The sequence below is a fragment of the Pan paniscus genome, chromosome 16 (assembly GCF_029289425.2).
Source record: "Pan paniscus chromosome 16, NHGRI_mPanPan1-v2.0_pri, whole genome shotgun sequence".
Classification (NCBI taxonomy): Eukaryota; Metazoa; Chordata; class Mammalia; order Primates; family Hominidae; genus Pan; species Pan paniscus.
In genome coordinates, this window is record NC_073265.2 from 57,534,927 (window position 1) to 57,560,091 (window position 25,165).

The window sequence follows — 25,165 nt, forward strand, 5'->3', positions numbered from 1 at the left end:
CTAGTAATTCCATTACTAGAAATTTATTATTGGCACATAATCAGATATACAGACAAAAATACAACTAAAGAGGTGTTCGTGGCACCGTTATTTTAATAGTAATATTTTCGTAAACATCTTGAAAGTCCAACAATCAGGGCATGGCCACCGAAATTATAACACATCTATTCTGATAAATGCAGCCATTATGAATTGCTGTAGCAGAATATTTGGTAACACTGAAAAATGCCAATGACTTTATGTTAAATGAAAAGAAAAAAAGATATGGAACTCTTTGTGTGGTATGGCTCCAATTTTGTTTCATGAACTATATATGTCTGTGGACTCAGAAAACAGACTAGTGGGAAATTTACTGAAAATCTTATTGCTGGTGGTATAATTCTATATATATTTAAAATTGACATTTGAAAAGTTGTCCCAGCATTCCTCATAAGCATGTGTTGCTTTGTTAATAAGAGAATCAAATATTTAAAAAGTAACCCAAATTAAAATTATTTGTGGGAAACCTCTTTGAAAATCATTGTGCTACACGTGAGATGTAAGTGCGTTTCTGGGGCTTTAGAAGCACAGACGGATTCCTGTTTAAATCAATACATTTGACTGCAAGGAAGATAAATGGGTGAGTGGGTGGCCATGCTGGGCACGGCTCCTAAGTCAGGCGCTCTGCCTGCCTGCTCCGCCCCTGCAGCCCAGCAGCGAGAGTCCTGCCAGCCCTAACCCCGTTTGTTTTTCTTCTCCCCCTGGATCCACCACCCACCTCTCCTTCCTCCGGTAGGTATGAACATGAACGAGTCTGTCTGGACTTGTCTGCTAAGTGAATCATGCCTCAGAAATGGGAAATGGCCTCAAGGCCAGGGTCTGTCTCCATGGAAGAGCTGGGACTAGCCTCAAATGTGACATCAGCGTGAGTGCTGAGGGTTTCGCTGCAGCTTCCAGGCTAGATGGCAGGTGTGGGTGTTGCCATGTTTCTGGGCTTCTGGGCCAGGTCCTGATGGAATGCTAAAGTGATACGACCAGACACAGGTGAGAAGAAGGCTGCTTCTCCTGTGGTATGATTTGAGGGCATCCTTAGGTCTCTCTGGTGCTGACTCACCCTCCTCCCATCCTGAAATCACCATTATAAAAACTCCTTTGCCAGGGAAGACAACTGAAAGGAGTGGACACGGAGGCTCCTGCTGAAATGCACAGGATCACACAGGGCAGCAACATCTCCTAATATTAGCACTGAGGCTCTGGAATCAGTCAAGCTTAGGTTTGGATCCCAACTCCACTACTGCTTGGGGATGTCCCTTGGTGCCGCTGACATCTGTAAATGATGACAAAAAGCACTTACATATACCAAGCAGATGCCAGGCACAATTCTAAGTGCCCTTCTATTAACTCACAACAACCCTATTAGGAAGTTACTCATAATCACATCCATATTACAGAGGAGGAAATTGAGGCACGGGGTGGTGAATTAACTTGCTCAAGGTCTCACAGGATCAGCACTAGGATGAGTCCACACCCAGTGTGGCTCCTATGCTTTTAATGACCATGTTTGGGAATCTTATTAGTATCAGATGGGATAATAATAGAAACCATGACTTATTAGGGGCTTACTCAGTGCCAGGCACTGGACTAAATGCTATATAGGAATTTCCTCATTTGTTCATCCCAGTGCGTGGATGAGGCAAGGACTATTGTTAGGTGCTAACATCACCCTGGCAGGACAGCCAACTGTATACAAGGCCCTATGTTAAGGGCTGGGCCTTCAGGAGATTGCTATGGCATAAAGAGTTAAAATGTGTCCATAGTAACTGTGACTCATGGTAGAATCATAGGTTGATGGAGCTGGAAGAAAGCTTAAAGGTCATCTGGTTCAGATGCATTTTTACTGATGACAAGAACCAGAGTGTGTGTGGGAGGGTGGTGGGAAGGTTTAATCCCACAGGAGTTTTGGGAGAAGATTTAGTGAGATGATAATAGCAGACAGCACTTACTGAGTTTGGGTGCTGTGTATGCTTGTATGCTTATCTCATTCAACCCTCCAACCAGATAAGGGTGACATTATTATTATCCCAGTTTCACAGATAGGGAAACCGAGATGTTGAGAAGTTGAGCAAGTACCTTGCACAGCGGCAGACAGCTAGCAAGTGGTGAAGTTAGGATGCTGCACGCTGGATTCCAGAGCTCAGGTGCTGAATTACCATGCTGAATGCCATCCCAGTGATAGAAGGAAGTTAAAAGGCCTGGGAAGAAGCTGGACTAGGTGGATGGGAAAGGCCTTTGGAGACTATGAAATCCTGTACAGACACGAGTAATTTTTGGAAGGAGGTAAAGGTCCCAAGAGAGGTATAAAGTGGTATAGACCTCAGGGCAAAATCAAGGAAGATGTCCAGGATGAGATGGCATTTGCTTTGGATGTGGATCTGTGCTCCTGGGGTAGGAGTGAGGGCTGTCCAGACTGTGTGGGATGGTGGTGGGGTTTCCTCCAGCCCTTCCCCATTGGCATGGGATGGCTCAGTAAGTTAGTTAATTGGCCCCTTAGCCCAAGTGAAGTGACCAGGACCACAGAAAGCTTTGGGCACCTAAAGCTGGGGTCCTGACTGCAAAGAACATGATGGGTGGGGAGAACTGAGAGGGCAGAGAAGGTTGGTAGCAGGTGGGGTGGGGGTGGCCAGACAGCCTGAGTTCAAATCCTGATGTTCTCCCACACTCCAGTTATGAGGCCACAGACAAGCTACTCCACAGCTCTCTGCCTTAGTTTCTTCATCTGAAGAATAGAAATGATAATAATGGCATGTACTTCAGAAGCTTGTGTAAATATAACATGCTCATCTATGTGAAATGTTCACTGTGATGCCTGGCACAGATATTTCTGTCATTCTAAGCCCAGGATACCGATTGGTACCACTATCCAGAGAAGAATGGGGTTAGAACAAAGCAGACACACGTCTATTTCAACCTACTTTCCTGGTAAACCTAAATCTGGCAGAGATGAATGGCTTCGCAAAATAACACAGACTAGCCACCCCCTCTCCTCCAGCCTTGGTTTTGTTTTTGCCAATCATTAGATTTGCTTTTCAGGGAAAGGCAAGGAGAGTGGGAGGCAGAGGAGGCAGAGGCCAGTGGGCTGCCAGTTTTGTGAAACCGGGCTGATAGACTGTCAGTGGTTTCTGAGTTATCACTCTTATTTCTGACATCATCCTTGTGCAGCTCTGTTGGAATTTCTGAACTCTTGTGAATTAGCCTCCCCAGCCCCTTGTATACCATGGGTTTACTCTCCATTCTTAGAGGCGGGCACATTCTTGCAGAGAAAATGCAGATGGGGACAAAGTCCTTTCTTGAGCAGGTTAATGGCAAAATAGAAGGATTTTGCCAGGTGGGCAAAATAGAAGGATTTTGTCAGGTGGGCAAAATAGAAGGATTTTGTCAGGTGGGCAGGAGGGGAGTAAGAGGAAAGAGAAACTAGTATGTACTGAGGCACCCCTTCATAGGACCAGGCTTGGTGAAGAAGCTGGCATGTTCCCATCACACCAGCCCTGCAAGAAAAAGATTTGACTCCATTGTACAGATGTAGAAACTGGCCCAGAGCCACAGCTTGTCCATAGATATGGAAATCCCACCCAGATCTATTCAACACTAAGGGTCACCCTCTTCCTCTATAGTACGTGAAAGGGGTATAAGATTAAAACAAGTGTCTTTACTGGTGCTTGAAAAATAACATTTTTGCATGCACTTTATCTGAGGAACTCCATTGACTTACAGCTGCAGGCTGGATTGACCTGACTTGGAAAAAGAACGCTCCATGGAAGGCATGGCAAATTCTGCTCATAGGCCACTATAATGCCTAGGAAGCAAAGTGCGGGGAAAGGTCAGTCCTGCCTTATTTCCAGGTGGAAGGCTGCAGTTTGTTGTCATCAGCAAATCAATCTCCATCAGGATATAGCTACTTGTAGTTATGTTTTACTATTGCACATTTGCTCAGTGGCTTTCTGTCCAGGGAGGAGGAAATAGGTCAGAAGCACAAGGAACTATTTCTGGGCCCTGGCCTTTGGGAAAGCAGCCTTGTCCTGTTTACACATCCTCTCTCCAGATTTGCACAACCTGACCACAGAAACGTCACCCTCTAAGCCCAGGTAAACAGGCAACTAAATAGTCTCCAGTCAGCCAATAGCTATTAAGAAACCAAGGGAGCCCAGAAGCCTATACGAAGCAACTTTGATAAACACAGAAGAAAACAGCAGCCCAAACCTCCTGACTTTGGGCTGCTGGAGCAAAGAGGTATTCCCATCTTGGGGTGGAGGCCACACAATGCAAGTTCTGAGCCCCTCTCCAGCTTGACCCTTGGAGCAGTCACCCCTTGTAGTACCCATCCAGTTACACCACCAAATTGAGATAGAGAGGGCACGAGGAAGAAGGAAGTCTCTTATTCAGCAATGAGTCTGGATGAATCAGGTCTCCCTTAGAAAACAAAACTGGAAGAAGGGGCCTGTGTCTGGACTTTTTTACATCACCTTCTTCAGAAAGTGGGTTGGGAATAGAATGTAGAATGATTCAGGAACATAATAGGGTAAAAGGCTATGAGGAGATGGTTTTTCTAAAGAGCCAGGCACTCCTCCAGGTCAGCTTGTGCCCAGGTAATCAAAGTGTGTTGGCAGAGGAGAGGGAGGGTGGTAGGGAGACGGAGTTAGAGATATGGAGAGACAGAGAGAGATTGAAAGGCAGAGAGGAGACAGATGGTAGATGAGGTGCATGCTTGCTGTATGGAGCCAGAAAAGGAAGTCATCACACATCTGAATGTGTCATTGCCAAGTTCCGAGACCAAAAAGCCTGGGTCCCTGTCAAACACTGGGTTTTTTCATGACCCTGAAGTCCCCAAATAAACCAGCCAGCTTCCCCCACTTCTCTATCAGCTATTTCAGAGACGCTACCAGTAGAATCTTACCTTCAGCCCTTATTGCCAATGCTGTTTTTGTTTATGGTAAGGAGAAAAATAACTCGTGTTTCTGTAGGGATCTGCAATAAGTGGGTAAAGCTGAGCTGTAGAATGGAGAGAATTTGAGAAGTGACCCATACCTCCACCAATAGCTGCAATGGAAGTGAGGGCTTTACCTCCTAGAATTGGAATGGTGGGGTTCAAATAAAATAATGTATGTGAACTTGTTGAGCCGAGCCCTGTCCCTTGGAGCCACATAAATGCATTTGTTCTTTCTCTATGGTAAATTTTGTCCTTTGGGGAAGGGAGGAAGAGGGAGGAAGTCACTTTCATATTGAGTTTTTTGAGACTGTCCCAGAAGCTTCATCACCTACCATCCACTCCTACCATCCTAATCCAAGGCCTGTCCCCCTGTCTACTCTTGCCTTCCAGAGTTTATTCTCCATACAGCAGCCAGAGTGATCTTTTTAAAAAACACAAATAGCATCTTGTCACTTCCCTCTCTAAAACCCTTCAAATGCCCCCATCACAGAGTAGACTTAAACCCTTTGCTATGGGCTATTAGGCCCTAACGTGTGTTGCATCCTCTGACTTCATCTCCTATCATTCTTACTGTGGCCCACTCTGCTGCAGCCACACTGACCTTTCTGTTTCCGAGCTCACCAGACTGTTCCCTCCTCAGGACTTTTATATTAGCTGTCCCCTTTGCCTAGAATACCGTCTGTTCTTGTCACTTGTCATAGAGGTCTTGTCTGATCACCCAAACTAAATGAGTGCCCCCATCATTCTATTTCATTTGCTTCAGAGCAAATGGTAATGATACCAGTTCAACTGATCTTGTCTATCATTTGTTGACTTGTTTGTTCCATTACTGAATCCCTAGTGCTAAGCAGAGCCTGGCACGTAGTCGACCTCTAATATTCGTTGGATAAACGATCGTTTCAAATCCTAACAACAATCTTGTGATGTCTGTGAGAAAACGGAGGTTCTGCCGGCTCAGGATGAGATTCCTGCTCTGTCTGAACGCGGGACTCGCTTTCCTTCCCAGGATACCTCGCTCCTTCCACCGCGAGCGCAGCTCCCCTTCCCTCCCATCTTTCTCTCACACTTAACCCCTTTCTCCGGGAATGTCAGGCCGTACTTCCAGTCCCTTCTCAGAGCCTGGTGTTGTGGCTCTCAAGCCCTCCCACATTTCGGGAACTCAGAAACGCCGCCCTTTTCCTGAAATGGACCCTCCGAGTACGCGCAACCCCTTCCCTAACCCCGGCTCAGGGGCAGAAACAGGACCCGCACCGTCTATAGTAAAATAGGGTGGTCTCCTTAGCCCATCAGCTTAGCGCCCTCACTCCGCCCCCACTCCCTGGCTGGAGACCCTCAGGGCCGTGTAGGGACCAGGAGGAGGTTCCAGGAGTCAAGGACATTGAGGACATCCAGGCCCAAACGGGATGGGCCAACTACGCGCAGCAGAACCTTTCTCCACCGGGCCCGCGTGTGCCCGCCGGTCGGCTTAGGCGGAGACACCCCACTTAGCGTCCCTCCCGCTCCCGCCCTCTCCTCCCGGCCCTGTCTGCGAAAGCTCGCCTTCCTCCCCGCCCAAGTTCCGGCGCCGCTCTTGCGGGAGCGTTCCGCATCGCCCCGGGGGCCCCTACGCGAGGATCTCCGAGGCCGTTGGCAGCGCCTGGCACTTCTGAGCTCGGGGGACGAGAGCCTGCAGGTTTCCTCCAGTCAGGGACGGCGAAGGGCGGAAAGCGCAGGAGGAGGCAGTGTTAGGCCTTAGGCCGGGTGGGCCGGGTCAGGAGAGACGCGCCCATCTTTCGCCATCCGGGGTGCGCGAGCTCCTCTCGGGACCCGGCCGGCGACCCGTAGCTCGGGCACGCGCCTGTCGCATCCCGCAGAAAGGAGGGGTCCGGCTTGAGGCCCGGGGCGGCGTCCGCCATGGAGATCCCCTCGGTCCAGGGCCGGCGCCTGGGACCTGGCGGGCGGCCCTGACCGCCTTCCTCCCTGCGCGGGCTGGGTCGCGGACGTGCCCTTCGCGGCACTCGGCCTCCTCTGCGTCTCCGCCTTCCCTGGGCCGCACTGCTGCCTGGGCGCGGCGGCGGCGACGGCGCCCTGTTGAATGGGCTGTGAGGGCCCAGGTTTAAAGCGCTGGCGAACGCGGCCTCCGGGGGCGCACGGCAGCTGCAGCGGTGGCGACCAAACGGGTGTTGGAGTTGGCGGCGGCCATGGAGGGCCTGGCTGGCTATGTATACAAGGCGGCCAGCGAGGGCAAGGTGCTGACTCTGGCCGCCTTGCTTCTCAACCGGTCTGAAAGCGACATCCGCTATCTGCTTGGCTATGTCAGCCAGCAGGGAGGGCAGCGCTCCACGCCCCTCATCATCGCAGCCCGCAATGGACACGCAAAGGTGGTACGCTTGCTCTTAGAACATTACCGGGTGCAGACTCAGCAGACTGGCACCGTCCGCTTCGACGGGTAGGTACATCCCAAGCCAGCCTCTCTCCGACGCGCGCGGACTCGTTAATTCACTGGCCCTCCCCTCCCTCACCCTCTCTTACCCTCTCTTCATATAGGTACTCACTTCTCCCCTTTTTGTACCACCTCCTGCCCCACTAATGCCTACTTCATCTTCCAGGGCTAATAATCCATCCCATGTTTTGCTGCCCGTCCTCATCAGCCCCTACCCCTCATTCCCTCTGTGGGAAGATAACCACACCCTCGGCCTTGAAATCTAATAGTCGTCTTCTCTACTAGATAGTCTGTGAACAAGCCATTTGGAGGAGGTGGCTGCCTTTCCAGGTTTTACTTTTAGTGGAACTGGTGATGTAACTGATCAGAAATTAAGGAGGTCAGCGGTTAACATTGAAGAACTCCGAAAGAGTTATTTGGGCATCCGTTTTTACCCCCTTCAAGTGAGTGGTTCCGTAAAACCTTCAGTGGGCTGCTGGGCGTTAATGTCAAAATAAGCACCTAGAACCAGCAGCAGCTGCAGCATCATGAGGGATTGTCACGCAGCCAGACATCTCAAGACATGATTCTGATTCCTCCACGTTGCTCGGTGTAGATATATTGGCTACTAAAATGGCATTGGACCTGATGTGGGAGATGATGCCGTTCTTAAATTACATCTTATCCTGTGATGTTGTGGGGAAGCTTGATCATTTACTGTTAGTTGAGGTGGGAAGTTTAAAAATGCACATTGTTATGCCTAAGATTTGCCCTTTGAGTTTAATTGTACGAATTTTTGGGTATTTGACCAGAATTGTCAGGTTTGACATTATCCTCTTTTCTATGCTGGAGGATTATAACACGTTTTACAGATTACAACTGTATAACGATTTTGCTACATATGTTTTGGTTGACTTGTGCTAGTACATAAGCTATTTTAGCATTTTTTTTTTCTTTTGAAGTCAGTAGGGTCTGAGCATAAAAATATATATCTTTAGTTTTTGGTGATTAGAAACTGCCTGGCTAAAACTCGACTGAAAAAACATTTCTTCTTTAAGATGACTAGGGAAATGTTCTGTTTCGGTTGATTCTTTTTTAGGTTTAAACAATAAAAGCTTTTCTATTTTAGATGAGTGGAAAATATTCATAGCATTACATCTTAATGAAATGGTAGCCCATGGGCAATGGCTTATATCACGGGTATCACCATTATACACATTAAGGAGATTTTTTTTTTCATGTTGACCAAAGATGGCAACCTGATTCATGTTTGCTTTTCCTTACTGGCTTCCGTGTCTTCTCTGTAACTCCTTGCATTCCCGCACCTAGAGAAGGAGTGAAGCACAGTGACCTCTGAACCTCCAGTACCATTCCACCTGTATAGGCACATGAAGTCATTGAGATATGAATTTCTGTAATAACAGCTGCTTGGGAATACTGCTGCTGAGGCAATGTGCATAAGGGAGAATAGTGGGGAGAAAAAAGAGTTAAGAATTTCGAAAGGTTTTGCTTATTGCCATCTTTTTCAGTCGTCAAGGAGATGTTTTGAGGTGGCAATTAAAAGAACCTGAAATGACTAGAAATGTAGCATTGAGCCTGTGTAGTGGCTTATCTTGCCCAATGTTCTGTACTGGCCAGAGAAATTAATGAGTTTGGTAAGTAAACATTTATTGAACACCTACTGCGTGCTAGGTTCTGTGGTAGGGATTGGATATGCAGAGATGAATAACATACTCTTTTGTCTTGGAGGATGTCAGTCTGGGTGGGGGGAGAGAAATTAATAACACAAATGAGTATTTGCAGATGCCATGCCATTTAGGGTTGTAGAAATCATTTGGACTACTGAGAGAAAACAGGGAAAGGAAGTGCTGTTTTATCCGGGGGGAATCTAGAAAGGCTTCACAGAGGAGGTGACGTTCGAGCTGTGTTTTAAAGAATAGTAGTAGGACATGAAGAAGAGGGGCAGCAGCTTGGTGCCCTTGCAGTGACTAGTGTTTCAGTGCTGTTGCAAGAAGGGATTCAAGTTGGGGCAATTAAGAAAGAGATTGTGGGAGACTGGAGAGAGCTGGAGACCAGATTTTGGTGATCCCTGTATAAAGTACTAAGAGTAAGACTGGTTAAACTGCAATCTCAAATGTTTCCATCATTTAAGATTTCATCTCCTTGATTCTGTATATCAGTTTAGCTTATGGATTATTACAATTATGAATTTATTAGCTGCTATGTAAAAATAGTCCTTATTAAATGCTTGTGATGGGCCTAGCCTGTGTCATGTTCTGGAGGAAATGTAAGGTACAGGAAATCTAAGGTTTCTACTTTTGAGAAGCTTACAAATTAATTAATAAAAGAGATATTGAAGTTCCTGGTACTCTCTGTGCATTCACACCTTCTGTGAGATTATTTTGCAGTTTATCCCAGTCATTTTAGGATTTTAGAACCAAAAAAGAGTGTGATGATTTCACTTTGCATTTGTTTCAGACATTGTGAAAATGTTAGCCTGAGTACATTAACAATGGAAAGCTGACTTGACCCTTGGGGGCTGACCTTTGAAAAACACATAGCCAGCACTTGAGACACATGGCCATATAGGGATTAACAGCTGTGTGCTGAAGTAGATTAGTGTTTCTAATTTTTAGTCATTCACGTGCTAGCTTCATAATTTTTGGCCAAATTGTTCACTAACCTGCTGTTTACTTAATAAATATCTTTTCTTTAAATCGTCTGTTATTTGCTTGATAGTTGTCTTCAGAATGTTTTACTTCTTAGCTTCATCCCGTGTAATTATGGGTTTGCTGTGTGTTTTGTGTGTGTGCGTGAGAAAGACATACATTAAAATAAATGTTACAAAAGTTTTAAAAAGTCTATTCTACCTAAAAACTTCTATAATACCTTAGGAAACTAAAGTGGATTCATGATAGAGCCTCGAGGGGAAAGGGACCACCCACCTAGATTAAGCCATTGATATTTGAGTTCTTGTTCACTTTTTTTTTTTTGAGACGGAGTCTCGCTCTGTCGCCGGGGCTGGGGTGCAGTGGCGCGATCTCTGCTCACTGCAAGCTCTGCCTTCCGGGTTCATGCCATTCTCCTGCCTCAGCCTCCCGAGTAGCTGGGACTACAGGTGCCCACAACCATGCCTGGCTATTTTTTGTATTTTTAGTAGAGACAGGGTTTCACCGTGTTAGCCAGGATGGTCTCGATCTCCTGACCTCGTGATCCGCATGCCTCGGCCTCCCTAAGTGCTGGGATTACAGGCTTGAGCCACTGTGCGCGGCCTCTTGTTCACATTTTTAGGAGTAACATTTGAGATTATTTTACTTGTGGCGTGACATGTGAATACCATGTTGATATAGATGAGTGGACAAGAAGAAAAGTCACATGAGTGGGAATGAAAGAAGATCCCTTAGTTGAATAGTGGGAAGCTGTTTGTTAAATGTTATAAAAAGGGAACAGAACAAGGGGGAGGTGTCATGTGACCATGGAACATTGTGCTGGCCTGAGTTCTGAGGGTCTGACTGCTCTCTGCCAGAGTTTGTGGAGACCACCTGTCCTTGAAGGGGTTTGCTGATGTGGATGGGGAGAATAGGACCTCCGAGAATTTTGAGGCTTTTTGTTGAGTGTTGTTCTTTTAAAGTCAGTGCTAGTACTAATACTTCTGATAAATGTTGAGGTAGAGGAAAGGCATGAGGGGCATGCCAGTATTTGACTTCATTTAGAAAGTCATTGGCAATATATATTTCAAGGGATTACATTTCATGTAATACATGATTTTTAAGGACTTTGGTTAAAATAAAGTGTGGATCATTTATATTTAATGAATTTTTATTTCCCTTTCAAATGCTTGAACCAGGCATTTCTATTTCAGATTGAACCAGGTAATAGATGAGCTCAGCCTTGTGATCAGAAATGTTATCTCTTATTGTGAAAAGTTTCCATCATCTGATGGATACTATTTGTTTGAAAAGGTGAATATCAGATTATAGTTTCTTGATTTGAAGATGAATACATAATAGAGAACTTGCATTGTAATTTTGGACTGGGCCTAGAAAGATCATTGCTTTATAGTGCTTCTCCTTTAGGAACTTAGTAAATACTGCATTAATTTTTATTTTATCTTTAATTTCTGTTAAATGTATTTGGTATTTTGTTTTGAGGCAGTATAGTCTTACAATTTTAGTTAGATTTTATAGATGGAGGAATGTCATAAATGTTAGTATTGTAATTCTCTTTAATCTGTTTAATATTTTGATTTAGATGTAGAAATTCTAAATTTACCAAGGCTAATGTTTCTGAAGGACCAGTCTTGTGAAACATTCTGCATTGAATTCTTTTGTCATAGAATATCTTTAAAATTTTTAATTGCCTCAATAGAAATAGGTAATTGGAACTTTTTTGAGGCTCCTGTCAAATGACTGTAGCTCAAGGGAAAAAAATGGAAATTATTAGACTATACCAGGAAAAATATTAAACTGACCAAGTAGTTTCCATTATAAAAACCAAGTGAATACTTGTAATTTAATTTTTACTCTTACATCATAGGTTCTGAGAAGTTTGAGATCAGAAAAATATTTTAATCACTTTTTGTCTCTTTTCATCTTTTCATCTCTAAAATGAGGGTAATGCTTTTCCTATAGGTTGCTAGGGTTAAAGATAATGTGACTGCCTGTTTTAATCTAACATTTCTTGAGTTTGAAGTAGTTTAGATTCCTGTTTCCTGGCATATAATAATTATATGGTTTAAAAACCAGGCCAGTTGCAGTGGCTCACACCTGTAATCCCAGCACTTTGGGAGGCCTAGGTGGGGATATCATTTGAGCTCAGGAATTTGAGACCATCCTGGGCAACATAGTGAGACCTCATCTCTACCTAAAAAAAAAAAAAAAAGGTAGTATGCAGTCTCAGCTACTCAGGAGGCTGAGGTGGGTGGATCCCTTGAGCCTGGGAGATCTAGGCAGCAGTGAGCAGTGGTTGTGCCACTGTACTTAGCCGGTACAACAGAGCAAGACCCTGTTTCAAAACAAAACAAAACAAATCCAGTGGAAGGAAACATTGTAACTATGTAATTGTTACTGTGTATTGACTTTGTATTTTTTGATTATATTAATCAGTTTGGAAATGTTCTTTAAATTGAAACAAATGTTTGAACAATGATGTGTACTATGTTTCCTTACGTTTGATGCATTTTATGGTATTCCAAGTACTTTTGTATTTTTAATCTCATGTAAACTTTTTTTTTTTTTTTTTTGAGATGGAGTCTCACTCTTGTTGCCGAGGCTAAAGTGCAATGGCGCGATCTTGGCTCACCGCAAACTCTGCCTCCCAGGTTCAAGCAATTCTTCTGCCTCAGCCTCCCGAGTAGCTGGGATTACAGACATGCGCCACCACACCTGGCTAATTTTGTATTTTTAGTACAGATGGGGTTTTTCCGTGTTGGTCAGGCTGGTCTTGAACTACCCACCTCAGGTGATCCACCCACCTTGGCCTCCCAAAGTGTTGGGATTACAGGCGTGAGCCACTGTGCCCAGCCCTCATGTAAACTTTTTAGTTATTTATCTGCATAATAGTTAATATTATAACTATAATATAATAGTATAATAGGGCATAATAATAGTACCTACCTCCCAGGATTATTGTGAAGATTAAGTGAGATATTTTGCATATTCAGCAGTGAATACAGTGCTTGGCACTGTATTTGGTATAAATTACCAAAGTAATTTGGTATAAATTACTTGAATTGAAATTACTTGAAATTGAAATTACTTGAAATGAAAGTATTTGGTATAAATTACTCGTATTCATTTAAACTATTTTTCTTTGAAGTCATTTGTGCCTATTTTTGTTTTTAATTATATCTTTTTTTAGTGGAGGTATATCATATCTAGTAAAGTACATGAATCTTGTGTACAATACTGTACGATGAATTTTTAATATGTTTACATCCATCTAGTCACTCTCTAGATCAATGTGTAGAACACTTTATCACTCTAAAAGTTTCCCTTGTGCCCCTTCTCAGTTTCCTCCCTTTCCTTGCCAGAGGTAATGATTATTTTGACTTCTGATAGGGTTTGGCTATGTCCCACCCAAATCTTATCTTGAATTCCCACGTGTTGTGGGAGGGACCTGGTGGGAGGCAACTGAATCATGGAAGCAGGTCTTTCCCGTGCTGTTCTCTTGATAGTAAGTGTCACGGGATCTGATGATTGTAAGGGGGAGATTCCCTGCACAAGCTCAGTTTGCCTGCTGCCATCCATGTAAGATGTGACTTGCTGCTCCTTGCCTTCTGCCATGATTGTGAAGCCTCCCCAGCCATGTGGAACTGTAAGTCCAGTAAACCTTTTTCTTTTGTAAGTTGCCCAGTTTTGGGTATGCCTTTATCAGCAGTGTGAAAATGGACTAATACAGCTTCTGTCACCACAGATTAGTTTTGCCTGTACTTGAACTTCCTGTAAGCAGAATTATGTAGTACGTACTCTTTTTGTTTGGCTTTTTTTGCTTAACACAGTGTCTTTGAGATTCATCCATGTACTTGCATGTATCAGTAGTTTCTTTTTTTAATGATGTGTGGTATTCCGTTGCATAAATATACTACAGTTTATCCATTTCCTGTTAATTAATATTTTGGTTGTTTCCAGTGTTTGACTGTTATGAATAAAACTGCAGTGAACATTTGTGTATGTTGTTTGGTGGACATTTGCATTTAGTTATCTGGTATATATCAAGGAGTGGAATTGCTGGGTCATCAGGTAGGTGTATGTTTAACTAACAGATATTGCCAAATAGTTTCCCCAAAGTTCAACAACCAAATTACATTCCTACTTGCAGTTTCCACCAGCAATGAGAATGTCAGTTGCCACATCTTGCTCAATACTTATTATTGCCCTGTCAGTCTTGTTAAATTTAGCTATTCTGCTGGGTGTGTATATTGGTAAACTGGTTTTAATTTGCATTTCCCTGTTAAGTAATTATCTTGAGCATCTTTTCATATGCTTATGGGCCATTTGGATATCTTTTGTGAAGTATACTTGTTCAGTCTTTTTTTTTTTTTCTTAAATTGAGTAGAGACAGGATCTTGCTGTGTCGCGCAGGCTGGTCTTGAACTCTTAGGTTCAAACAGTCCTCTTCTTAGCTCCCCGCCCCCCCCCGCAGTGCTGGGATTACAGGTGTGAGCCACTGCACCTGGCCACTTAATCGCTTTGTTTATAATGTTTTTTGATGAATGGAAGTTCTAGTTTTAATGAAATCCAATAAATACTTTTTCTTTAACAGTTAATGCTTTTTTTTTGGTATTCTGTTCCAGAAATTGTGATCAACACTAAATTCATTAAGAATAGTCTATGGCTTTTTTTTTATTTTGAGAAGCTTTTCACACTATAGGTCTATACTGTGTCTCTAATTTTTGTATGTACTGTGAGGTAGGAATCAAGGTTAATTATTTTCCATATAGATTATCTTGTTGCTCCACAACTATTTATTAAAAAGACCATGTTTTCTACCTGAATTTCACTGGAGCCTTTGTCAGAAATCAAGGGATTCTGTATGTGTGAATCTATTTCTGGAGTTTTTTTTTTTTTTTTTTTTTTTTTGGTCTGTTGATAATATTATTCTGTCCCCGTGCCAGCACTTATTTTAATTACTGTAGTTTGTCCTCTAACTTTATTTTTCTTGAAGATTATCTTGGTTGTTTGCATTTCCATATTCTTTTTAGAATTGGCCTGTCAGTTCTTTCTTTCTCTCTTTCCCTTCCTCCCTTTCCTTCCTCTCCTTCCCATTTTAGAGAGAGGGTCTTGCACTGTTGCTCAGGCAAGAGTGCAGTGGCCTGATCATGGCTCATTGTAGCCTCGACCTCTTGGACTCACACACACACACACACACATATACCACACAACCTGCTAGGATTTTCATTTGGTTTATATCGAATCTATAGATCATTTTGAGGGAGAATCGACATCTTAACATTATAGAGTCTTCTGGATCATGAACATGGAATATTTTCCCATTTATTTAGATTTACTTATCTCAGGAGTGTTTTGTAGTTTTCAGTGTAGAAGTCTTGTGCATTTTTCATTAGATTTATTACTATTTATTGGTATTTTCTGATGCTGTTGCAAGTGTTATTTTTTGACAATAAATAAATGTTTATTGAACTTTACATAATCATGACAATAAAAACATAACAAAAAAATAACAAAAGTGAATTTTAATTAAACTGAATTGTTTGCAAAACATATAGTTGGCATCACTGATGTAGTGTCTTATTTTCTTGATTCATTCTTTTTTTTGAGATGGAGTTTTGCTCTTGTCACCCAGGCTGGATTGCAATGGTGCAATCTCAGCTCACCGCAACCTCTGCCTCCTGGGTTCAAGTGATTCTCCTGCCTCAGCCTCCTGAGTAGCTGGGATTATAAGCATGTGCCACCACCACTCCTGGCTAATTTTTGTATTATTGGTAGAGACGGGGTTTCACCATGTTGGCCAGGTTGGTCTCGAACTCCTGACCTCTGGTGATCTGCCTGCTTTGGCCTCCCAAAGTGCTGGGATTACAGGCATAAGCCACCGCACCCGGCCTGATTCATTCTTTAGTTTAAAAAAATCAATTAACAAATGCATTTTTAAAAATAAAAATTTGAAAAATAATTTTAGGAGGCTTCTGATCTTTTCTGAGGTATATCTTACATACAGTAAAATGCAGAGGTCTTAAGTATGCAGTTTGGTGAGTTTTTTCCCTAAATATCCATGTGGCTGCCACCCAGATGAAAATGTAGGACATTTCCAGTACCTTCAAGTCTCTTCCCAGCCAGTCCTACCCTCTTCTCTGTAGGTAGCCACTGTTACTGAGAGGGCTTTTGTTTATAAACATTTTGTGTCATTATTTGAAACTGAAGAAGTAATTGCTTAAATTATTATAAAATGAGTATTTTCAGTAGAAGTGATAAAGGGTATTGTTTTTTGTGGTGATGTTAACTGGGGTTAAACCATGATATTTATATGTCTTAGTCTGTTCTGTGGTGTTATAACAAAATACCTGACACTGTAATTTATGAACAGAAATTTATTTCTCATATTTCTGGAAGCTGGAATGTTCAAGATCAAGGTGCCAGTAGGTTCAGTTGTCTGGTGAGGGCCGCATCCTCCAGAGGGGAGGAATGCTGTGTCCTCACATGGTGGAAGGTGAAAAGGCAAGCCAGCGGAACGTTGCTAACGCCTCTTTTTTTTTTTTTTTTTTTTGAGATGAAGTTTTGCACTGTTGCCCAGGCTGAGTGCAGTGGCACGATGTCAGCTCACGGCAACCTCTGCCTCCCAGGTTCAAGCGATTCTCTTGCCTCAGGCTCCTATCTGGGATTATAGGCGTGTGCCACCATGCCCGGCTGATTTCTGTATTTTTGGTAGAGATGGGGTTTCACCATGTTGGCCAGGCTCGTCTTGAACTCCTGACCTCAAGTGATCTGCCCACTTCAGCCTCCCAAAGTACTGAGATTATAGGCGTGAGCCACCATGCCAGGCCTAACGCCTCTTGTGTGTGGTCCTTAATTTCATTCACAAGTGGAGGAGCCCTCATGACCTAATCACCTCTTCAAGACATCACCTCTTAATGCTATTCACGTTTGGCAACACCTGAATTTTGGTGGGAACACATTCAAACTATAGCACCAGGAGCATTATTCTCTTTTCCACTTCATGGGGGATATAATTTGACCAGTGTTATAAGGTTGTATAGTGAGAAGCTCACTAGTGTGGTTTTTGGTGTGTATATTTAATTGCCCTAGTGAATATTCCTTTGATCAACCTTTCTTCTTAACACTTCCAAATGTACTTATTGCTTCTAGCACAGTAGACTATCTCCAGCAAAAATCTACTTATCAGGTCTTTTGGTTAGTGGTAAGAAATTTAGAAATTAAGGTTGGGGAAAAATTGACAGTAGAAAGGTGGGAAAGATCAGACTCTAGCAATAGTCTAATTTTGTATGTTAAGTAGTGAATCTAGCACATATCAGATGTTTAGTAAGTAAGTGATAAATATGAAGCCACAAGTCCAGTCATGTCAGAGAAGATATCTGCTTGGTTTTCCAAAAGTGCTAATTATTTCCTGCTGTTAGTATTTTTTTCCTGTAGTGGTTGATTGAGGAACACACAGACAAGCAGTATATGCACACACATATACATATACATTTTAAAACTTTTAAATTGGAGCATAACGTAACTTAGAGAAAAATGCACTAATTATAAATATATAAAAATTTCACAAAGTGAACATATTTGTTTACTAGAGTCCCCTTTGTGCTTTCTCCCATTTCACTACCTCTCCCCAAAAGTAACCAGTATCCTCACTTCTAACACTGCAGATAGATATGTAAATGTAGTAATATAATATGTGCTGTGTTCATCTGACTTCTTTTTCTCAGCATCAGGTTTATGTTATCTGTTCATATTGTGTGTGGAGCAGTAATTATTTCATTCTCATTGCTGTAGTATAGTACTCAATTAGCTTAGGGGAAACTTACCTGCTTTATTTTTTTCTTCTTAAAGCAGTGTCTAACACAGCTTTAATGTAGGGTTGGGGTGGCTTTCATAATTGTCAGAAACTGCTTGCTACCTGGAGGCTACTGGGAAGGAGGAACATGCTGTTCTCCTAGGAACCAGTGAATCAACTTGGTGATGAAGAAGCTACCTCCACGCATTTCCTCTGTGCCTTCTGAAGTGTCTTTACTTTTGCTAGTAGAAAGTTGGTGATTTTTCAGGTTTGTTTTTTAGGGTTATATACTCTAGTAGTAACAGTAATAGCTAGCATATATTGAGCTTTATATTAGGTACAAGTACTATGCAAAGTGCTTTCCTTAAATTACCTGTTTTTATTTTCATGAGAACTGATGTTTTATTAACGTTCTGGAGAGTGAGGTCTTGGTCGGTGGGAGTGAATACATCCCTTAAACATATGTTAGGCTGTGGCCTCCGTTATCTAACTGCTTATTCTTTTCATGTGTAGGTATGTCATTGATGGTGCCACTGCTCTTTGGTGTGCAGCTGGAGCAGGACATTTTGAAGTTGTTAAACTTCTAGTCAGCCATGGAGCCAACGTGAACCATACCACAGTAACTAATTCAACCCCCCTGCGGGCAGCATGCTTTGATGGCAGACTGGACATTGTGAAATACTTGGTTGAAAATAATGCCAACATCAGCATTGCCAACAAATATGACAACACCTGCCTAATGATTGCGGCATATAAGGGACACACTGATGTGGTCAGATACCTTTTAGAACAACGTGCTGATCCCAATGCCAAAGCACATTGTGGAGCCACAGCATTGCACTTTGCAGCTGAAGCTGGGCACATAGATATTGTGAAAGAGCTGATAAAATGGCGTGCTGCTATAGTAGTGAATGGCCATGGGATGACGCCATTGAAAGTAGCTGCCGAAAGCTGTAAAGCTGATGTCGTAGAACTGTTACTCTCTCATGCTGATTGCGACCGAAGAAGTCGGATTGAAGCTTTGGAACTCTTGGGTGCCTCCTTTGCAAATGACCGTGAGAACTATGACATCATAAAGACATACCACTATCTATATTTAGCCATGTTAGAGAGGTTCCAAGATGGTGATAACATTCTCGAAAAAGAGGTTCTTCCACCAATCCATGCTTATGGGAATAGAACTGAATGTAGAAATCCTCAGGAACTGGAGTCCATTCGGCAAGACAGAGATGCTCTTCATATGGAAGGCCTTATAGTTCGGGAACGGATTTTAGGTGCTGACAATATTGATGTTTCTCATCCCATCATTTACAGAGGAGCTGTTTATGCGGATAATATGGAATTTGAGCAGTGTATCAAGTTGTGGCTTCATGCCCTGCACCTCAGACAAAAAGGTAACAGGAACACCCACAAGGATCTTCTTCGATTTGCTCAAGTTTTCTCACAAATGATACATTTGAATGAAACTGTGAAGGCCCCAGACATAGAATGTGTTTTGAGATGCAGTGTTTTGGAAATAGAACAAAGTATGAACAGAGTGAAAAATATTTCAGATGCTGATGTCCACAATGCTATGGACAATTATGAATGTAATCTCTATACCTTTCTGTATTTAGTGTGCATCTCTACCAAAACACAGTGCAGCGAAGAAGATCAGTGCAAAATTAACAAGCAGATCTACAACCTGATTCACCTTGATCCCAGAACTCGTGAAGGTTTCACCTTGCTGCATCTGGCTGTCAACTCCAATACTCCAGTTGATGATTTCCACACCAATGACGTCTGCAGCTTTCCAAATGCACTTGTCACAAAGCTCCTGCTGGACTGTGGTGCTGAGGTGAATGCCGTGGACAATGAGGGAAACAGTGCCCTTCATATTATTGTTCAGTACAACAGGCCCATCAGTGATTTTTTGACCTTGCACTCCATCATCATTAGCCTAGTTGAAGCCGGAGCTCACACTGACATGACGAATAAACAGAATAAGACTCCGCTAGACAAAAGTACAACTGGGGTATCTGAAATACTGCTTAAAACTCAAATGAAGATGAGTCTCAAGTGCCTGGCTGCCCGAGCAGTTCGGGCTAATGACATTAACTACCAAGACCAGATCCCCAGAACTCTTGAAGAGTTTGTTGGATTTCATTAAGTGACTGGATATGTAAAGTCGTTTAATGTGGTGCTAAAAAGTAAAGGACTTTTAATCACAGACAGTAGAATTATGTGTTCATAAATTCTGCTTTTCTTTCCACTACCCTTCCTCCCATCCCATCCTTCCTTAGTTCTGTATTTGTTTTTCTTGCCTCATGGTAATTGATTTCAGACAGACTTTAACAAAACCACATTGTTTTGGTGTAACTATAAGGTATTTGCATATTGGTTACCTATTTGTCTTTTCTTTTTTTTAAAGGAACAGATATAAAATGTTTTGTTTATGTAACAAGGGACATTTATAATTTCAAGTTGATAATGTTTTAAACAGCTGCTTACAAAAGTATTTCTGTTAAGCCTATGTCAGCATGTTATCCATGCAGCAGTTTTGAGGATTTTATGAAGAAAAAGAGCTAAAAAGGAACATTAAAAGGAATGGGATATCCAGGTGTTCTGCACATGCCAAACTGCTGTAGATAGTTTACACTCTTCCATTATTTATACGGAGTGATGCAGCACATTTTAGCATTCAGGAGGATTTTTAAAAAATAGCTGCAGATTAATCTGGAAAATGTGCTAATTTAATAATAGTTACAAATTTATAAATTTAAATCCATTTGAAATTGTTGCATTATGCTGGGTAGTATATACAAAATGGTTATCATCTTAAACCAACTTTTCAGAGAATCTTGATGGACTCTGCCTTTAGGCTTGAATTCTTCAAAGTCTATTTTAATGAAATTTATCTAAATTGCAGCAGTCTATTTGATTCAGCTCATAGACATGTAAAAATTATGAATGCTGTTTTCTTATGAAACAAATTGTCACAGTGTAGTTATACATTCTATTTTTGTCCCCTTTTCTCTTTTCCTCCTGTATCTTTTAAAATTTGGAAACTACTTTTCCAGAAGGCATTATTTATGCCTCCCTAATAAGGTATTTTACTTATGACAGATGAAAAGGAACCAGGATATTTTTGAATTTTTTCACTTTCTTAGTCTGTGACAAGAAGTAGAAATATCACTAGTGTGGTATAGGAGCTTACATGTTTTTTATGATGAAAATAATTCTCAATGCCACTTGAAAGGTAATTGTGTCTGAGAGCTGCAAATTTTTCAACCACAAAATGTCACTTATTCCTACAGGCTATACAGAGGTCTTTATGGTTTTTTTGTTTTGTTTTTAATGGCAACATTGTAACTGTCAAACTAAAAGGGTATTCTGTGATTATCTTTTAAGCATTACAGAAATTCAAGTGAAAGTTATATGCTTATTTCTATTGATGTTAAAAATGATAATGAAAGCAAAATTAGCTGTATCTGTAATTTTCTCTCTAGTGCCAAATGAATGCCTTAGCTACTCATAGTGCATGGTACTGTAAGTGAAGACCTGTAGCTTTTTTTTTTTTCTTTAATGAAAAGCATTATAATGATGTAGCAGCATCAGATATAAACTTAAAAAAAAAGGTTTCAATTAACATTTTATATATGGATAATGCTTTGTAAAGTGTAAGAGAAAGGTTGCAGTTGGATCAGTATAAAACAATGACCAAGCCAAAATCAGCACCCTAGGGCCTTAAATAAAATAGAGATACCCCACAAAATGAAATATTTTGAAGGATGGGAGGGGACAGAAGGGGGAACTATCCCCCAAGGATGCAAGATACTTTTTACAGTTGCTATCATTATACTTTGTCTTCTTGCTTCAGTTAGGAAGGTTTTGATGGTAAATTCTGTCATGGTAATAGATACCTATTTTCCTAACCTGAGATTTTACAAGGAAGGTTTTTAGGTTGGCTTAAATGGAGGTATTTATTTGAGTGAGCCCTAATTTGAAAATTACCAGACTTGATCCTCCTGGTATGAATCAAGGAAATACTGTACCTTGCTCTTAGCAACTCTCAGTGGCCTGAAAGAGAAAATGCACTTCTTCAAGGTGAGTGAATCATGTTTTTTCCACAGTTCAGATCAGACCCTTTATTTTTCAAACTACAAGGCCTGCTTATTGGACAGTCTAAGGAATAGCTTTGATACTTGGTATTCAGTTGGTTCCATTATTAATGTATATTATTTTTATTTAAACATCAAAACTTAAAATATCAGATAATGTTGCATGTTTTAAAAACACATTTCATCCCTTTGGCTACCCAGGACCAGCACTATTTAAGACACTGCTTATTTATAAAATGAGAATAATGATTATATGTACATATTCAGACATCAAAATTTAATGACATTCTATTTTGAGAAGGGAAGACAATGCTGAAGAAAATAAAACTGTTGATTGAAATGCTGACAGGTTGGAGAACAAATTTGAAGACAGTGGAATAAACTATGAACTATGCTAATGGTAATTAGATTTTTTGTTTGTTTGTTTAGTATAGTGGTAAATTGTGTAGTATCTTGCTGAGAATCTAATTCTATCTTGTAAAATCAATCCAAATGTGTATTGTGAAACACCTGTATAAAATCATTTTTGAAATAAGTGATCTACATGCCTGTTTTTTTAAAATGTTTTTGGTAGAATTGTTTGAAAATATGTTTAGCCAGACCCTTCCCCAACTTAATTTTTTTTTTTAAAAAGGAAAATAGGTAAGAAAATGATAGTTCTATATCTCAGCCCTCTGTGAACTCTAGGCTGTCTCCATTTTGCAGCCACTTTGGTCATTTGATGTCTACTATTGGTATACTTATGCTTTGAATTGTAAATCTTCATTGATGGTATTACAGATTCAACCAAAACTTCTCTGTCCTGTTCAGTAATTGTTATATAAATCTGGATGAGCTAGGGAGGCCCAGGTGGATGTTTTCATTCGCAAATCATGAGAAACTTAAGTGGGTTTTATGCACTTGATAGAGTTGGCAAAATTGAACTATGAAGTTAACTATTTAACTCAAGGAATGGGCGGCAAACCCATCCCCTCGATTGATAAAGAAGGGGAACATTTTTACATTAGAACTGACACTGAAAACATAGCTTTTTCAGTCCACCCTGGTTGCTCTAGTAGCCCACAGCCCAATCACGTTAAGGTTCTTTGCTGTGGGAATTTTAAATAAACCAAACCCCAAAGCAGACCATCTGTAAGCTTTGGTCTGCTTGTTTCTGAGAAGGGTTTTATTTCATTATACTAATAGTGGACTAATAATTGGTAATTGTGAGAACTTAGGTATGATAACATTGTTTGAAGTAAAATATGATTTGGGGGCAGCAGCTTTCTAAATACCAACTCTGTTTGACAAATGTTTTGAAAATTAAAATTTCAAGTGAGCAACACCCTGTTAAGAGTTTCCACTATAGTTGAGGCAGCTACTTTATGAATAAGACCACTTTGGGTTATTTAAGCAGAAGCGTTTCTTTTTTTTTTGGAATGGGGTGGGATGAGGAGTGAGTTGCCAGACCTTTGATTAGTTTGCTGGTTTAGAAACAGCCAGTGGCTGAATTAGTGAGTAAATGAATGAAAGTATAAAGGACTTGTTTTTTATGATAGATTTTCTGTAAGAATCTTAAATGTTCCTTTTCAAATTAGATGTGTTGATGCACACATGACTATTCTGTTTTTCTCACTGACTATATAACATTAAAAAGGGGTTAAAGAAAACAAAACTCTGCCTTTTGTGCTATGAAATATTTTTAGTCCAGAGGTTTTAAGCTGTGTGTCCATTCCTACTCTGAAAATGCATAGCTTTGTTCTGGATGTCATCTCTTGAAAGTAGAAAACTCCTATGTGTTTATCACAATGCAGGGCTTTCTTATGTATTTCTGGCAGACTTGCCCAAATCTTTAGATGGGCTAGGTTATACAGCATGCCCTCCCCCAAATAAGGGATCTGAAATAAATACTACACTATTGATAGTGGAGATATATTAATTTTTAAAACTGTAAAGTAAATGTGGTCTCTAGGTTTGTGGTGTGTACCTTTGTGTTAATGTGTAGGGAAGAGACAGTGACTTGATGGTTATGGGGAGTGTATCTTGATGTGTGTATAGGGGTAAGTATTGCTAAATTATTTACAGCTTTTATTCAGGGTGAGTCATGTGATGAATGGCCTAATCAGAAAAGTGAAGGAGCGAAGATGCAAGCTTGCCAAATGATGAAATGAACAAGATTTTGTATCTATTTTTTATCAGGTGTTGTAAAATTTGTGCATGGCTTTTTGTTGTTGTTGCTTAGTAACTGGTAGAGAAGAAAAGATGAGGAAAGAAACTCAGCTTTCCTCACAGTCTTTTCAAAGGTACACAGTTGGGGAGTAAAATCTGACTGGCCTAATCGATGGAAAAGACCCTGTCCTTTTCACCCCATCCTGCAATCCTCCGTGCAGAGGAACTACACTGTTGTATTCTAGTAATTCACTGTGATTTATAACAAACCGGTGATGTCATTCTATTGTGCACTTTTGTCAAACCATTTATGTGACTTTAATAAACATAGTAAACTTGCTGACTGCACCAGAGGTCCATTAGTGATTTATATATTGCATGACATTTTCTATTTGAGTTTGACATGTAGAGTCATTTTTAGTTTCATGGCAATTGACAGTCCTAATAACTCAGCTAATTTGAAACTAACAATCTTGCTGTGTAAAAGGAAAAAATGGTGTTTGTGTTCAGTAAATGTTTAAAAAAACTACTTTGAGGTTTGTGTCTTTATTATTCAGTGTGCCTTAGTTGCGATGTTCTTTTGTTGAGTGCCTTAAAGTTGTCAAAGTTATATATGTGCATGGGAAAAAATTCACGTAGTAAAGAAAAATTCAAATATATATTTTAAAAGTTCCCTTTTCATCTCTCCCCGCCTCCTATTTGGACTCTGCAGAGACAATCACTATTAATAGTTTTTTGAGTAGCTTCCCAGAATGTTTCTGTGCACATATGTATTATTTCTCCTTTTCAGTTTTTAAAATGCAAATGAACTTCTACCTTTGCAACGCTATTCTGTATCTTATCTTTTTCATGTAATATATCTTAGGCATTTTCCATTTCTATATGTATACATTTTTAAAACAACTTCATAGCAATTAATTCTGTTGATGGATTGAAAATGTTTTTAGCTAGATTTTATTGATGGACTTTTAGATTTTCAGTTTTTGATATTTCAAATAATGCTGCAGTCAACATCCTTAAGTACCATACTTAAAGGACAAATTCATTCCTAGTACTGGAACTTGGTTTAGTGACTACTTAAAATCTTGA

At 41.0% G+C, this 25,165-nt stretch overlaps 1 protein-coding gene across 1 annotated transcript; it reads left to right on the forward strand.

Moving 5' to 3' along the window:
- FEM1B (fem-1 homolog B) lies at positions 1-24,424 on the forward strand. Its single transcript, XM_003818522.6, has 2 exons — positions 1-7,391; positions 18,342-24,424. Exons 1-2 carry the CDS (start codon positions 7,144-7,146, stop codon positions 19,975-19,977), a joined length of 1,884 nt encoding a protein of 627 aa, XP_003818570.1. The 5' UTR covers positions 1-7,143; the 3' UTR covers positions 19,978-24,424.
- Positions 24,425-25,165: the final 741 nt, after the last annotated feature.